The following is a 17895-nucleotide window of genomic DNA, read 5'->3' as shown; positions in this document are numbered from 1 at the left end:
GTAGAAGAAAGTTCTTGTCCACATTCATCAACATAAAATCCTTAGCCTGGTAAGACAGGAACTCACATCATACCTGGCAGTGAAATACATACTCTGGAGTTGTTTTTTTGTATTTCATATTCCACACAAGGGCCACCCCATCAGGCTCATGAGGGGCATCTTCATTGTTGTTATAGGAAGCTACTAGTAACTCTGGGTACTAGATACAAAAAGAAATTGAGTATGAAAGGTTAGATTATCTGTGGGTTGCCTCAAATACTAGGCACTCAGATAAATTAAAATGAAGCTAGGAAAGATGGAATATTAGACAGTTATAGGGAATATTAAACAGTTATAACTATAATAGCAAGATTCTGTTTTATACTTTGACACATGCACTTTGATACATGAGCAATTCACATTATTCTAGAATAGTACTTCTTTATGATGCCTTCTGCATATTCTTCTTTCTTTTGTACACATACAATTAGATGCTGTGCTTTCAATATATAAACTACAATCTATTTCAGCAAGTAAATGAGAAGTGTGTCTGCTAAAGGGCTTTTGCCAGAGAGATTTTAAATGAAGTGTTGTTACCTGAGATGACCAGTCCAAGCAACTAACAACACGATGCTTTGACCAGCGCTCATCAAAAAACTGTCTGTTTAAGGACAGTTTAGCACCTGCCTGAATTTCTCTGCAAGAACAATTGAAGAGGGTTGACTTAGGATCAATTTCAGCAAGATTAATACAAACACAGGAACACAATTTAGAGACTCCCATATTACCCTTCTTTGTCTTCCAAGTCTCGTCCACTGTAGTCAAAGAAAATGTTAATTTGCTCAGAAAGAGCTCTTTCTACAATCCTTGTAGAATGGTCAAAGAAGCTCAAAAATTCTTCAGAATGCAAAATTTGTTGCTTTTCTTCTTCTGTCAGTTCATGAGGGGCAACTGGGAGTAAGAGAGATTTGGAGCTTTATTTTTAACTGGCAGACTAAAAAGAATGTACTTATTTAATGATTACAGTGATTTTAGAATCCTAGATTTTAGACAGTGATTACAGTTGTGCAAGTTTTTAAACCCTTTAACATTTTATGTAATACTTTATTATTTAAACATTATTGTTTATAATTCTGTAATTTTAAGAGAGACAAACCAAGCCAACTGAGAGCTTAATAACAAGAACAGTCTTTAATTTGCATAGTGTATTTGTACCTTCCTCCTCCTCCTCTTTTTTCAATGTTTTTTCTTCCTCAGGTTCAACTGGTGGTTTTTGTACCACTACATCATCCTCATCTTCCTCATCTGAAAAGAAGAAGGTTGTCAACAAAATTCTGGCCATTGAGCGACAATATATCAGGCAGAACATATTAAAACAACTTCAAGAGTTTAAGACAGAGCTAAGTAGATTAGTGCACATATTATTTATTCCACCTAAAGCAGCTCTCCTGCTAGAATTCTTGCTTTATTAAACAGAGTGACAGTAAGCCAGAAAAATAGGGTGATAGTCATCCGGACATATCACAATTTTCACAACATACTCCCAAATGTAAGCCCATGTAATTTAGAGCAAAACCTCCAAGCAACTTTTCAGAGATTTCCATTTTAAATTCCTAACCTCTACCCGGCATTTGTCATTCCAGACAGAACATGCAACCATACAGTTTTATGAAGCATGCTGACATATTAATGCTGCTGAATAAAGAAAATCAAGTGTCTTTAAATAGCCCACAGAGCTGCTGCTTCCTTGTGATATGGAACCATCAGTGTCTAATGTTTTTTCATACAGGAAAGATGGGTTACATTAGTTTTCAGGATGTTAGTCGGAGAGGCAAATTTTGCTAAAGATAATAGCAGAAAGGGATTACATTTTCTTTTCTGTCATTCTGAATACAAGCCTCATTATCCTTACCATGTGTGCCAATGAGCATTTTAAAAGTAGAATGTGTTTTCCTTAATTGCAATAAATAATATGAAGTGTTGATATTCTGGAACACTGAGGTCTACGGTATTTTTTGCATTACTATATTTTGCACTGGATTTTGCAACCCAAAAAACACGTTAAAAATTACTTAGCAGTATAGAACACTCATTTCCTGCCTTTTCTCTTTCTGGTTCCTAGAATAAGTTTCTCAAAAGACTATTTTTTATTAGTTAACCAGCTATGTCATCTGTCTACAAGAGAATGGCAGCAGGAGTCTGTAGCACTCCTCATCACAAGTAATGAGTCTGGATTCAACAGGGACTTGTTTGTTACAGCCATCCCTCTGACCCACGTTCAAAGTCACCTATGGGAAAAAATATATAAGAGTGGTCAAGAGATGGGAACCAGCTGCCAAGCTATGGTCCCAGCAGCCAAGCCAGCTGACTAGACAGCAGCAACCAGATGGTACTGCTGGGATTGTCTTTCTCTGCTCTGAGGTGGCAATGGGATGGCACAGCATTTTTCTGCCTGACTGCCTCCAATCATGTTTTTTCTCCAATGGCAAGCCTGTGCAATTACTAGCTCTCCAGGAGGTCTACAGACAAGCCTTTACTCTGCAAACAAAAATACAGCTTGTAGGCCCTACCAGCTGCCAAACCACACACATAGTGATAGGTTGAAGCAAGATCTGGAAAAAAAATCTTTCTAACTCTAGTTTAGTCAATAAATAAATAAATAAATAAATAAATCTGTACCTGGAAGAACAAATGCTTTAAATGATACTATATAATGCACACAATAATACGAACTCCAACTTAATCAAAATGATAATGACGTATGCCAATCCTACATTATATGAAATTGAGCGATTTTTACGTTCTGACAAGTTTACAGAACTAGGATAAATGGCATGAATGATTTCAATATATGCTCATACTTCTAAACCAAATGGTGAAGGTTAAAATCTTTCCTTTCAAGGGCCTCAATCAGCCACAAAGGAAAACAGTAATCACTGTCTTTTCAGCCAGCCCAACCGCATTTGTCAGCCCTTTCTCCGTCAATGCAGCCAGAGCAATCAACCTGCCAAACATTCAGAATGGAAAAACAATCTGAAAATACAGGGTATAATGCACCTGCCAGTGAAAATGGCCATTTCAAGAAAAGCTAGTGATCTCAGTGACCCTGCTGAGGAGGCGGTGGTGCAAAGGGGAAAGAACGCGTAAAAGAATTCTTAGTGATCTCCACTCTCTTGCACATTGACATTTCCTTACAAAGCATGCCAATTACAGCTTTTGTGCTACTTAAAAAAAATGAAAGCTTTTTTGGGCAAAATAATCACACAGAGAAACAGAAAGACACTGCTCCTTTTTAGATGAATTTGTACATACAATGGACTATTAATCAGAAAACTGGATAACGGAGCAATTCTATGCCATGTGCCCCAAACAAGAGACTGGATTTCCCCCCAAGCACTGGGGTAGGGAAAATTGATAAATGCTTAATTTTCATTTAATAGATGAGACATTGTGAATAGCAAATTACAAGGCAATGACTAGATTAAAGAATTTAGTTGAATTAAGTGTGGACTTTTTCTTTGTATGCAGACATGCTGCAGCAAACAATGCCACAGAGACTTCAAAGCATGGATTCCCCTCATCCTTTATAAGTTGTTCCAAGCTCAGATGCCATAAAATTAAATTCCAGCCTCCCAGTTCAGCCACACCACTCTGATTCTAAGTACCATTTTCAGTGACAGAAGTCAAATCCTTGTCAAATGCAGATGGTCAGCCCTTTAGTGCCTAAGTGACCTCATCATTTACATATATTACAGAGAAGAGATCTTCTAGCCAGTTGCCCCTCCCTTTTCACATTTTCAATGCAGATGGCACATATTATGCAAACAAGATCCAAATTCCTTCTCATGTTATACTCCATATTTGCTGTCAGTCCTTAGGAATTACTATTGCTGCGGCTGAGCACTAGATATGTTATAACAGCAATTACTTAAATATACATTAGATGCACTGGAGCAGTTTCTCATCTCTGTTTAAGACACCTTATTTTTAGATGTATGTATATGCCACCATATAGATGACAGGGAACTTTAACCCTATTATGGTTACATCAGATCACTTAATAGCATACTAGAAATGCAATCACAACAACGAAGTGTGGACCCAGAAGACAGTTATGCTAGAGTAATAAATGCTATATCTTACCTTAACTTAGTTTTTATTTACACATCAAATGAAGTTAATTGGGAGTAGATATATAAACTCACTTCAATATGCTATATACATGCAACTTATTCTGAAACTGTCCACCACTGTGGCATTAAGCCTTGACTTTGATTTTTCCTTCTCTGGATCCACATGTTTTGACTGACCCTGGCATCCAATAAAAAATTCTGGTAGCCGGCAACCCTACCTGTACCCCTGCCTTGGGGATGACATCCTGTCTCTCCCCCAGCATTGCACTAAGCCTCGGAGGTAGTTGGAAGCAGCACTTGATGCTTTCCAAGCACGTCTGAAGCTCAACGCGATGTCAGAGAAGAGCCCCTGTCCATCTCTCACTAGACTAGGAGAAGCACTCACCACAGGCACAATGGCAGGCGCATTTTAAACCCCTGCTTCCCTCTTCTTTGCTCCCTGTATTCAGTTGATTGCCAAGTCAAGTTGCTTTGCCTGAACAACATCATGAAATATAAGCCTTCTTCAAAATTCTGTCCTCCTTGACAGAGCCTGGTTTATGTTCTGGTTATCAGCTACCTTGACTACGGCAATTTTCTCCTCCCTGGCTTTTCAGTGTTCTACTTCAGCCCTCTCTACTTTATCCAGGAGTCCACAATCAAAGTCATTGACCTCTTTTGTTATTCAGACAACAGAACAAACATCCTTAAATCCCCACACTGGTTTTCTACCATCTCCAGTATCCAACACAAACTCACCTTGTTTTCAAAGCCCTCCATGGCCTCGCTCCTATTGCTCTGCCCTCATATCACAATACATCTCTGCCCACAACCTTCACTTCTCCAGGCCCACCACCCTCAGCTATCCAAATGTCACCTACTCACTTAAAGGAGTCTGCCCTCTGTCTTGGTGCCCCTTCTACCTATAACAATGTCCCCAAACAGATGACACTACTAAATCTGTGTAACATCAACTGTCAACATTCCTTTAGATCTCCCCTCAAAACATACTTCTTCTGTGAAGCCTTTGAGTCGACATTTAGCTCTAATGCCCTGCTGAATTAAGCCTGTGTACATATAAAGGAAAAGAACAGATGTTCTTCACCCTACATTTCTTGCTTCCATCTTCCTATGCTGTCTCTCCCTATGTTGAATTTTAGATTGTAAGCTCTTCAGGCACAGGAGCCTGAATTTTTGTTTGTTACTCTGTAAAGCGCAATACAGATTGATGGTGCTTTAAACAACCATCCAGCAAATAAGTGATGTGAATGGACCCACAACTTCACAACTAAATTGCCACTCATGGTTATTTCTTCTCAACAATAGAAACACGCCAAAACGTACATGATCTGGGAAGGCAATTTCTTAAAGAACAACCCATCTCCATTTACCCCTCTCCCTTTAAACTCCAAGGTCTCTGGTGATTTCAAGTACTAGATGTTGCAAACACAGTAGTACAAGATGATGTATGAATTAAAATCAGATATACAAATAGAATAGAACATTCACCACATCCTAGATGAGGACAAGGACAGCTGTACCAGTTTTGGAGTGTTCCAGACCATCTTTACAGAAGCTCTTATTTCCAGCCTCATCTCTTTCATTACTTTAACCTGTTTATTATGCTGTATCTAGGTTTTATACCAATGTTGCACACATGCTTTATTTCACACATTTGAATCTAACACTAAATTTTTTTTATAGCCACACAAGAACATAACAATAAGAAGTGGAGCTGTATGTCAAATCATTTTATTGATGAATATTCATTACAATATGCTAAGTGGTTAACTCTATGTTTTTTCCTTGACAGAGGATCTAAGGTTATAAGGCAAGCATTAAAGAATGTGTAAAAGTAGCAGTTACTTCTAAAATGCCAAATCCCTTGTCAATGAATGGTAAATTCAAGTTTAATGAACCAGTGAATTTTTACTTTGCGTTAACATCAAAATTGTGATGTATTTTGGCGAGATGGAAAGAAAAGCAGGGCTGTAAATTAGACAGCAATAACACTAGAGAGTGAAGTTCCAGTTGTCTGTGTAATCTGTTGCTGCAGAGTAGGTTAATCAAAGTTAAATCATCTGTGAAATGGGTGGCTTTTGTTAAGCTGAAGGTGCCTTCAGATCACATTTACTATCTGTATTTCATTTTATATTTTAGGCAGGTACACAGCCAAAAATACTTCTTAAAAACAAAACTGCTACAGGAAGTGTTGTGCTATTCAAGACACTATTTTTTATTACAGAAGTATCTGGGGAACTCACATCTTGAATTCTTAAAATTAGGATACAAACAAATGACAATATCAATGCATTCTCTCAGTGCTGGTAGTGATAATACAAATCAGATTCACCGACCAATTTTTGTTTGCTGTAGATGCAAAGAGCTGCATTATTTGCCTTTCTTTCCTCTCTCATTCTTCTGTCCTATATATCAAAGAGCTGACAGTGACACCTATCAGTAACATTGCAAGATAACAACTACAGGCTTTCATTCAATAGACTCTGACTGTTACTGATATCACTGAATAACTGGCGGGCAATCTGAAGTCACGTTGAATTCCCAAAGATACACATCAACATCCAAACCTCTAGTGACTTCGTTAACCGGGATACTTTTCCTCTGTGTACTTTTCAGTTCAAGGGAAACAGCAGAAAGATTGGGATGAGATCAGTACAGTGAATACTGCTATTCTGTATCTTGAGAAAAACAAGTATTTTCACCACCTTTTATTTTCTCATTGCTTTGGGATTGTTTGTTCACAATCTTATCTCATTGCATCTTATTTGAGTGCAAGACTGGAAATAATATACGCAAGCTTCTGTTAACACACAGTATTCTGTCCAGAAATGTTATTTTTCTGTGACAGCATTCTAAAAAGAATTATATAGACAAACTGTGGTTAAGAACATAAGTATTGTCATACTGGGCTAGACCAATACCCCATCTGCCCAATATTCTGTCTCCAACAGTGTCCAGAAATGGATGCTTGAGGATATCTGTGGAAGAGAGCAATTATGGAGCTATTTCTCTCCAGTTGTTCATTTCTGGTATCCAACAGTCACAGACTTGGGAACACTGAGCATGAGATGATCACTAATGAATCTATCTTCCATGGCTTTCTAATCGTTTTCAGATCCCAGAAAGAAACGACTATTTACTTTTGTAGCCAGTTTCTCAAGTTCATCATGCACTAAGCATGTAAAACGTACTGTACACCCTTGTGCTCAAGCCTGCCAGCTTTCTACGGCTTCTGCAGAAGTCCAAAATAGACAGAGGCCACAGATGGGATACAGAACTAAGGATGGACATGCCTCTCTCAGCACGCTGGGAAGAGCAGCTCCTCCCAGCACCAGCCAAATCAGGTGCTTCCTTTACGCACCTCTCATCATTCCCATCAAGGTCGGCAAGAGGCACACAAAGGAAGACCCTGCCAGCACTGGGAAGAGCGGCTGATTTTCCCAACACTGCCCAAGTCAGTTATGTTAGCACTAAATATGCAGTGTTTTCACTTTATTAGGTTAAACTTATATGGGACAAATTTATTCAAAGTTTGTATTATTCCTTCCAAGCGGTCAAAGTCTAAATGATTAATAAAATATCTAAAACCCTCTAAAGGTTGTGAGCTTTCCATCTGGAATTGCAATGCTGCCATTATGTTTTCTAAATTCTTAAGAGTACCTATAGCCTTCTACTTCCAGTAGCCATAAAAAATGAACTGTAGAAGTGTTTTCACTACTCAACATTTTGTATAGATGCTGTTTCACCACAGTGTCTCATTTTAAGGCTAGAATCCCAATCAAACTTCCCATAAACTTGCTTTTATTTTAAATTGTCCTGGAAGTTCTTTAAACCTAAAGGCAGGGCATCAAATATATTAGATAACAGCTGAACGTTATATGCTTTGAATTATACAGCTAAGTAGAGACCAGCAAATGAACTTTCTTCTTTTCTTCACATGGTTATAGCAGCACAAGGCTTGAGCCAAAGTTCTATGCACACGTAAGCAAGAACCATCTGTGAGGCTGCAAGCTTTTTTTGAGATTGTTACTGCAACACCTTCCATTGCCAAAAAAAGAAAGCAACTGATCATTTTAGCATGTGGCTTGCTTGTTAGGCTGCCAATGATGCTGTAACAAAAACTCAAGGAAAGCTGGAGTCATTGTGCATGGCTCTCACTGCCACATGCTTCTTTGCAATGTGGTCATAATTAGTTCCACAGTTGACCTTATGTTAAATAAACTCTACAAAATCTTTTTATTCTAGAAGGAAAGTTTGATAAAACAGGGAACTCTAGCAAAATAGATAGAGTTAAGGTACAGACCACCCAAAGAATAATCTAGCATTTCATCAAACCCCAAATTCACCTGCAAAAAATAGTAATGTCTCATCTTGCAAACATCTGTGTCTGTATTTTCACAACAGAAGTCTTGAACTTATTTTTCATAGTGCAGCACATCTCACCCTGTTCATGTAAGATTTTTAAAGTAAAGAAATAGTAGTAGCAAAACTAATATTCACCTTCCTTTGGCTGAGTCATAACTGGTGTTTGGGTCTCCTTCGTGTATGTGACCATTTCTCGAGGAGGAAAGTCAACCTGTGTAATTTTGGACATTGCAAGCTTAATGGGTCCACGTCTAAAGAAAATGAAGGAAATCATTTTAAGTGATGTGTTTAAATGCAACCACAAATTGTTTAGCTTATACAGAATGAAACTGTGCAATGTCAGACAATGTCACTCTGTACCAAGTATTAAACTTAACAATGGTGAAGATTGCATCAGTGGGGGGTAGGTAAGAAAACTAATAATAATTAAACCAAATCTGATCAATTTCTTCTTAACCTGCTCTTTTAATTGGCAGAAACACTACTGGAGTTTGAACAATTTGCCATCATATATAAAGGCAATGGGCTGGATCCAGAGTTGCACAGAGCAGAACTTAACAAATTGGATGATGGGCATAAGGGGAGGAAAATATTTTTGCTGATTCCCCCTCCCCTGCACACCCCTATGCCCTCAAAATATTTGCTGCAAAGGGTTGGGGCACCCTCCAGAACAGTGTAAGGTGACTCTGGGAGCTATGGAAGAAAGAAGAATCAGCAATCAGCAAAAATCACTGCCTTGCCCTCTTCCTCCAGTGGGGAGCCTCCAATGGATCCTGTTCCCTCTGCCAATGAAATGAACCTGCTCACAGAGGGTCAACTCTGAATCCAACCCAATGTACAGTGTGTGAACGCTGTAAACACAACACGACTGCAATTTAACTTGCAAGAATTTGTGTTACCATGTTGAAATAAACCACTATGTGGTAACTTTTGCAATCGGCAATTGGCTGGATTCCCAAGGAATTATTTGATTTAAATATATGCAGAATAATGTTTTCTCCATTAAGTGTCTGGATATATGCATAATGGATTCTGGCCACACTGCACTTGAGGCTTACCAAAAAATGAAATGAAGGCAAAATTCATCACCCAGCAGCTCTCTCCTGTATTTCACAGGTATAATGCTTCATATTTATATAGTACTTTTTCCTAGGTGCTCAAAGCAATTTACATACATATCTCAATAATCCTGAAAGGTAGGCCAGTATTATCCCTACATTACAGAGGTGTGGCCTTAGGCAAGCCATTCATGACTAACCTCTTGACATGAATGTTCACAAAGCAGTAAGTTACTTTAAAAATGCGAAAAGAAATCTTTAGTAAGTTAGTAAACCAGAAATCTTTAGAAAATTAGTTGCATTAACACGCTGAAAATAAACTCAGAGGTGGCAGTCCAGAAGTGTGCATGTACCAGATTTGAGCAGTCATACGTTGATCAGCACTCCCCAAACACACTCCTTTCCAGTTTAATACATAGTTTTGGGATTCAATTTGGAAATTGCTGATCAACAAACTGACCACACAACGTGGATACCGCCTTAAGTAATCACAGCTAAAATTGTTTTACATGTTAATATTATATCTTAAGTAGCAAACTCATTTGGATTATATAAAAACATTCATTATACAAAAATGGAAGGGAAAAAAATCTCTGCTATACCCCAGATCGGAATCAGAGTGGAGCTGTAGAACTGACGGATCAGTATCCCAATGCAGCGTCCTGATACAAAGGTTGAAGAACAACCATGCAGCATTAGCAAAAAAGGCCAGAGATTAGTGAAGCAAATACATTCTATGAAATGTTAAGCTATTATAAGTTACAATCATATCAAGGCTTCAGAAACAAACCAATGCCAGAGATGTCACTTAGTAAAAATTGACTGGACATTCAGTGCTACATCAAAATATGCAATAAATATACCAGTTAAAAAGCAAACATACAATTCAGAGCAATTAGCAGGGCTGTAAAATTTAGTCAATCAATTAGATCAATTAATTAAACACCTTTTAATGGGCTAAAGGTGGCACTTTTAAAGAACTGTGCAGAAGGTTTTAAAAAGAAGTTTAATTATTTTTAATGTTAATGCAAAAACTTACAAACCTGTGGATGACAGGCACCCCATTAGAAGACCCCCCCTGCTTTCTCTCCAACACAGGAGGGAATGTCTCTTTGAAGATGGGGCCTGATACAATTTACGTAGATTTAATAAATTAAAAGTTATATAATTAACTGACTAAGATTTCTTTAATTAGGTGACAGCTTCAGCAGTTAGAGATGCATTCACTCGTTTCAAAGCTAAAAGTTTTGAGGATTTGCAGGACATAAAGTAGTCTCACAAAACAAGCAGAGAAGAGTTTAACACATTGACAAATTAGTTACACAGATTTAGTAGTGCCATCTGATCTAGTTTGTTAACATATTGTAATCTTGCCCCAAGCATTAAATATGTTCAGGAAATTGTCATATTGGTAAAGGAAATGAGTCAACACAAAAACCTTTGGGTACCGAAAAAAAGTGCTTTTCCACTGGGATTTACTACTACTAGTGTTTCCAAGATGTGACATTGCTATAATTATGGGTTAAGCACTGCCCTGGGCTTATGTCATTTAATTTAAAGCCAACTCTAGGCAGTCAATGTCATAGGAACAACAAGCTAAACAGCCTGATTCTAAGTATGCTTACTCAGAAGTAAATCCTGCTGAATTTGAGATTTACTTCCTGGTAAGTATGCTTAGAACAGCAACCTTAAATTAACAAAAGATTTCAAGTAGTAAATATGTAGTGCAACATATCAAACAAAATATTAGATTTAACCTGTATACATAACACATTTTATATTTTAGTCTTGCACGCTATTGACAATGCTAGGAAAACAAAGCAAAGCAAATGTAAACAAATAATCCCAGAAATCTTAATGACTGTTTTAAAGTAGTTTATCATCATAATTTGCAACATTTGAAGAAGCTGATACCTTCCTGCAGAAGTATTTCAGAATGTGCATGGGAAGATGTGCAGGACCACTTTTAGGTGAAAACAAATATGCCCTATTGTCTGCTGATACTAGAAGTAAAGCTGTATCTATGTAACTAGAAAATAATTTAAAAGAGACTGCTGAATAATAAAAACAATTGGTCTACATTTTGCTTGAAGCTTATTATTCCAGCTATTATTAATTTATTTTTATTTCCCTCTTTTCTACAACAGATTGCACTAAAATACACAATACAGTACACAAAAAACAAGCAACCAGCAACAGATATAATATTAAAAACAAAGTAGCAGTATCTAGCTGAAACAAATTAAAAACAGCAGTTCACTTAGTATTAAAAGCCTGTCTGAATAAACATGTCTTCAAAACCTGCCTAAAAGTGGAAAGAAAAGAAGCCTAATGGATCTCCCCAGGGAAGACATTCTACAGCTTTGGCATTACCACCAAAAGTGCCCTATTCCTTGAACCTGCCAGTTATACTGCCAGTAGAGAGCCACTGTGGTGTAGTGGCAAGAGTGTCGGACTGGGAGCTGGGAGATCCGGGTTCTAGTCCCCACTCGGCCATGGAAGCTCACTGGGTGACTTTGGGCCAGTCACACACTCTCAGCCCAACCTACCTCACAGGGTTGTTGTTGTGAGGATAAAATGGAGAGGAGGATGATAATGTAGGCCGCCCTGGGTTCCTTGCAAGAGGAAAAAAGGCGGGATATAAATGCAATAATATAATAAATTGATGGGGAGCAGGACATTTGAAGCCAATCTTAAGGGCTGAAGCAGGTTCATATGGGAGAAGGCAGCTCTTGAAATAACCTTTAAAGCTCTTAATAACCTAGGATTAGGCTAACACTGGAGTTGGACAGACAGACACTTTCACTCAAGCATACATGAATATGTAGGCAGAAAAAGTCTCTCTCTCTCTCTCTCTCTCTCCAGTTTGGTTGGGGACAGAGAAGCTTCAAGAAGCAAATCTGCTATGGGTGCACCTCTGACTACCGATGCTGCATTTACCTCTACCTCCGTCCTGGAAAGCAACCTGAATCAGGCCCCTTGTATCCCCTAGAAAACCAACTTCTGACTAATATTAATCTCTAACGGTCCTTGGACCTTAAAAGCTCTAAGCAGCCTGGTACCTAGATATTTTAAGGAACACATTTTCCCATATGTAGTTTCTTCAGTATGGATCTCATAACTGGCTCCCTTCAGGGTGGCCAGAAAAAGCCCCTCTGACACAGACATATTAACCTCTATGCTTCCCTGTCTGGCCAACATCCCAACTATTATGACCAAGCTGGATTGGGAAAACTCATTGTGGTCCTGACAGCCCCAAATATCTTGTCTGCATCGTCTAGGGAAATCAACTTAAATTCATCCAAGCAACTGTTATAGATAGACAGACAGATATAAACAGATACCGTAACCAGGGGAACTTCCTGAACCAATTCTTCAGTCACCATGGCATCTACCAGAGCAGATACAAACAGCATTATCCTCAAAAAGTCTTGCAAATAAGTCACAGTAGACTACAGATGTTACAATGGAAGCATTAATTACTAGGAGGCTAATCAATAACCCTGCCAAGATTGTATTCTGTGGATGCAACAGTGGCAAAAAAAACCCCAGATTTCTGCCATTGGCACTGCCACATAATAACCTCTCAAATGGTCATTTGCTCAATCACACTTGGCCAGAGTGCTCACCATCTACATCAGGGTGGGCAACTTGTCACCCTCCAGATGATTTGACTTACAACGCCCATCAGCCCTTACCACTGGCTATGCTGGCTAGGGCTGATGGGAGTTGTAGACCAAAACATCTGGATGGTCACACATTACCCACCCGATCTACACCCTAGCCATTACCATAACTGCTTCATTTCCATTACCTTCACTGTAAACCATTAAGCTAATCTGGATCTCTTTAGTGGAAGAGGGTACCTAGGAGCCAGGGGTCTATACTTTTTTGCCAGCTTTGCTGGCCAACTTGAAATTATAATTGTTAGTCCATCCAACCTGTCAAGCTGCCTAAGGGAAAGGCTGGGCTGACTGGGGGGTGGGGGAAGTGTGTGCTCTTCTCAAAGGCGACTTCTCAAAGACACAGAGCACCTTTGGACAGCGACATTCAACACTCTCTCTCCTATTCATCTTTTTCCAAGAGAAAGGTTAGTTGGGGAGTGCGGCATTGTTGGCTGCTGCTGTCCCAAGGTGCTCTGTGTGCCTTTGGGAAGCAGTGCTCTCAATGCTCCCCAAACTGGCTTTGCTTGCTCTAAAACACGAAAGGCTGGGGGAAAGGGTTCCCCATTTAGTCCTATGTGGCTAAGGCTTAGCCACATAGCTACTTCTGAACAATCCCCAGCTCCCCTTCCAATTTTGGAGCTGAGGAGGTGAAGGGTTACTGCATAACTACTTGATTGATCCCGCTTACCTCTGCAGCTTTAAAGTTGGGAGGAAGGCAGGTTATTTATCACTCTTGCTTGAGAGTGACACTTCACCATGGCGAGTGTATTTGTTGAAGCCTGTTAGGAACGATCATGTCAACTGCCCAGATCAGTTCAGAATTCTGAAGTCAAGCAGGTCAGTAATAGGAAAGCTTGATAAATCAGCTGAAAACTCCTCAAGGACAGCTTAGGATCCTACTCAATCCAGCAGCCTGAGGGAAGGCAAATTGAATAGGTCCCAATTTCCTAATAGTTACACCCTAACAAGATCTGTCCATCACGAAGGTGTGCTCGATGACTCACAGATCACCATCGTCACATTTGGTACTAAACATCTAATCAAGCTTATGAACAGCCACATGTGTAGAGCTAGTTTAGGTCCCAAAAGCCTAACACTATGTACACATGTTCGATGAAGGGAGCATGCCTAACTTCTGTATCAAGTAAATGGGTAGAAACCACTATCAAACCTAGTATTCTTTGGCAGGCATAATTTCCCAAATCCTTCACAGATCCCTTTTGAAAAATTAGTTCTACTTTGGCTACCTTCCAAGCCACTGGTAAGGAGGCCAATTTTACTGATAAGTTGCATATTTTGTTAGAAGACCAGTAATTTCACATCCTAAAAAAGAAAAACAATGAGAAGATGCAATTGGGCTCTAGTGATTTGTCAATTTGTGATTTGCCAATTACCTATTTTTTTATCATTATCTGACATAACTTCTCAGATACCCTCATTCATACTTGAACCACTGTTTTGGAGTTCTCTCCAACATTGTCCACAGTTAAGGATAATGCAAACAATTTCTCTGTAATCTCTTTTCCTTCACTACTACTTTCTCACCTAAAGGTGCTATCATCTTACTGGGAGGTTTCCTGTTCCTGATATTTAAACAAATGTGTCTTAAGTTATTGTTATGCCTTTAGCAATATGTTCCTCAAATTCCTTATTAGCTTACATTATCAACTTACATGTTTGACAAAAATTGTGCTTTTAAATTTGTATTAATTGGGCAAAATGTCTACAATTGAAAGGAAGTCTTCTTGCCTTTTATGGCTTTCTTAAAACTTAGAAATTGTGCTTTTCAATTTGTATTAATTGGGCAAAATGTCTACAATTAAAAGGAAGTCTTCTTGCCTTTTATGGCTTTCTTAAAACTTAGCCATGCTGGCATCCATTTAGACTTGACTGTACACTTTCTAATCTTCATATACATTTTACCCTGAGCATTTATTATAGTCGTTTTAAATAACCATAAGGCTTCTTGAAAGAAGCTGACTTTCCTCCCCCCTTAAATATCCTGTTAACTAATTCCCTCAAATTGAAAGTCTCATTTGGTTTCAGCAGTGGGATTATGGTGAACTTCCTAGAGAAGGTTCCACTCACATATGTGCTGAATTTAATAAGATCGAGGTCACTGTTCCTATGAAGTTCAGCAACCAATACATTTCTACCCAGATATCGGGCACTACTCAGTAAAACTGAGTAAAGATAAAATATGTTGGAAACACACAATCATTCTCTAAACTGTTTGTTCAAATTCATAAAAGTTAAAATGTTAAGAGATATGATCTTCAGAGGTGTAAATACAAAAACAACTTACTCTACAGTCTATGCCTTTTATTGGATGAAGCCCACAATGAAGATTGCTACTCACACAACCCCCACAGCAGGGAGCCACAGTGACTTAGCTCACAGGATCAAAATAAACCACCATGTCTTATTTAAATTGCGTGCATGCAATATCATTAATCACCACCTGGACATGGCTTGTTGTGTTGTTCAAACCCAGGCAGCATGTCTTGTTGAAGGGGGAAACAACCCTCCAATAACCCTTGGGCTGTTGTAGGGTTATCAGAGGGCTGTTTCCCCCTCCAGTAAGCCATGCCACCTGGGTTTGGACGACACAAGCTATGTCCAGGCAGTGATTATGGACATTGCACCAAGCATGCACAACAATTTAAATAAGCCACTGTAGCTTAAATAAGTCATGGTGGTTTATTTTGATTGTGCCAACCAAACCAGTATGACAACTACTCCTTCCTGTACCACCAGAATTCACGAACTGCAAAAGGAGCCATAGAATGGACATCTTCCACATGATCCAGAATGTCTCATGCTACCCCGCTGGGACTGTGCTTTTGTGGTTCCCCCACTGACAGGTTTCTGGGAGTTTCCAGACTTAGGCATTCACTGCAAATGTTCAGTATATATGTTGCCTCCCTTATAAAAGTATATTTTTTCTTATTTTACAGTGAAACACAGATCTCTAACCTGTTTTGTGAACTTCAGTCAGATACACAATAATTTATCTTTTTTTAAAACAAACAAGTCACAAGTCAAGTACTACACCAGGAGTGTCTTCCTTCTGAAGATTGGCACATGACTGCACCCAACCACATGCCCATGTTAAATGAAGATTGCCTATGATCGTATGAATCCTGGATACTGACTGACATAGACCTTTCTCTTACTGCTGAACCACAGGGGGAAAAATATCTAGTGTTGACTATTCGGTTTCAGCTTAAGAGGATTAGTCTGCTTGCACGTTATGAGAGTCCATGGGCTTAAAAACCATGAATGGGCAGTCATGAACAAGCAGGAGAGAGTGGACACACTGCCTGCAATGCACCAGCTACTCCCACTTTTAAACAACCGACTCCTTCATAGGAAACTCAGACTGATGGATTGTTTAGGGGTTAAACAACCCAGCAGTTAACCCAACAACAAACCATGGGTTAACTGCTAAGTTCTTTAGCCTCTAAACAACCATCAGTCCAGCTTCACACATCACTCTCAACAACCTACAAAGGAGCCAGTCGTGGGTTGTGGGAAAAAAGCTGAAGTGGCAGGTGTATGGGAGGCAGAGTGCTCACTCTCTCCCGCTTGTGCACAACAACCCACAGGCTGTCATTCCATGTGAACCAGGTCTATATGTTCCATGTACATGGCTTTAGCCAAGAAAACTAATCCTATAAACTCTAAATTCACAATGCTCATTTTTAGGAAGTGACTAGGCTGTTTGGTGGATAATTTAGCACCCAAATGTAAGCTGGTTCAATCCCACATGCCACTGGAGAACATGACATTTGCCTGCAATAGGGTCAAACTCAAAGGGCAATGTACAAAAATGGAGATATAGCAATCCCAAAGTAAAAAGAATGAACACCAGAATATTCCTAATCTTAACGCTAGAGATATGAAATCCTGTAAAAAAAAACTGGGGGGGGGGAAGTGCGCAGAGGGGGAGATAAATAGATTTTTAAAAAACACCTTCCTCCCGACCCACTATGGGACTTTTGGAAAATTTTGGAGGGATTCCCCCTCCCCAACTGTTTTTTCAAGGCTTCACATCTCTATTCCTCAGAGATATGACTGAGAACACAGAAGTAGTTGAATTCAAAACAAGAAATGTTAAACAAGAGAAAAAGACCAACCAAAATTTCAGCAAGTTGGGCATGACCAGTTCTGAAGGCTGGTGCAGAAGTCAATAGGCAGTGTCCAAGCTGACTGAGTAGACCACCAAAGCTCCCACCCCTTCCCCCTCTCCCACCCCCAATGTGATTGACAGATCTGTCAATCACAAAAGCACAGCAACATCTGCTTGATATGAAACCAAGCGCAAGGATATTTTAAGACATAATACAATATGTATAAAAGATGCAGATTTGATGGCAGTATACATTACTCATTTTTCCTCTAGAAACCAAGACAGGAATCTAAATTAACATATTGTTCAAATTAGCTTCAATCCAAAACACAACATGAGACAAACATCAATAAGTAAACTATGTGAATCATCAAGGTACATCAGAATAAAAAGGTATTACACCCTCTTTGGTGTATGCACACTAATCATTACCTGGAACTGGACACTTGAATACTTCCCATTTCCCTATCCAGCCCTCCCTCTATAACCCAAGGCTTCAACTGGGAACTTAGTAATGTCCACAGTAAATTCTTGTCTGGAGCCCTGGACTGAAGAAGGCTAGA

At 39.1% G+C, this 17895-nt stretch overlaps 1 protein-coding gene across 4 annotated transcripts in view; it reads right to left on the bottom strand.

Moving 5' to 3' along the window:
* Positions 1-17895, bottom strand: part of DYNC1I2 (dynein cytoplasmic 1 intermediate chain 2) — a 48997-nt gene that overhangs the window by 13012 nt on the left and 18090 nt on the right. For 2 of the 4 annotated variants that reach the window (XM_084812782.1, XM_084812793.1), the window contains exons 5-10: positions 10138-10197; positions 8613-8728; positions 1195-1284; positions 768-930; positions 577-676; positions 74-199 (exon numbers count right to left, since the gene is read on the bottom strand). In XM_084812782.1, coding sequence (XP_084668908.1) covers positions 74-199; positions 577-676; positions 768-930; positions 1195-1284; positions 8613-8728; positions 10138-10197 — 655 coding nt within the window. The remainder of the gene's footprint in view (positions 1-73; positions 200-576; positions 677-767; positions 931-1194; positions 1285-8612; positions 8729-10137; positions 10198-17895) is intronic. The other 2 variants (XM_084812802.1, XM_084812812.1) reach the window with 1 other exon arrangement.

The sequence above is a fragment of the Heloderma suspectum genome, chromosome 1 (assembly GCF_057233095.1).
Source record: "Heloderma suspectum isolate Gila_16-S chromosome 1, 16-S_ref, whole genome shotgun sequence".
In the NCBI taxonomy this organism is placed as follows: Eukaryota; Metazoa; Chordata; class Lepidosauria; order Squamata; family Helodermatidae; genus Heloderma; species Heloderma suspectum.
The sequence above is the reverse complement of the archived record's forward strand: the minus strand, read 5'-3'. Positions and strand labels throughout refer to the sequence as shown.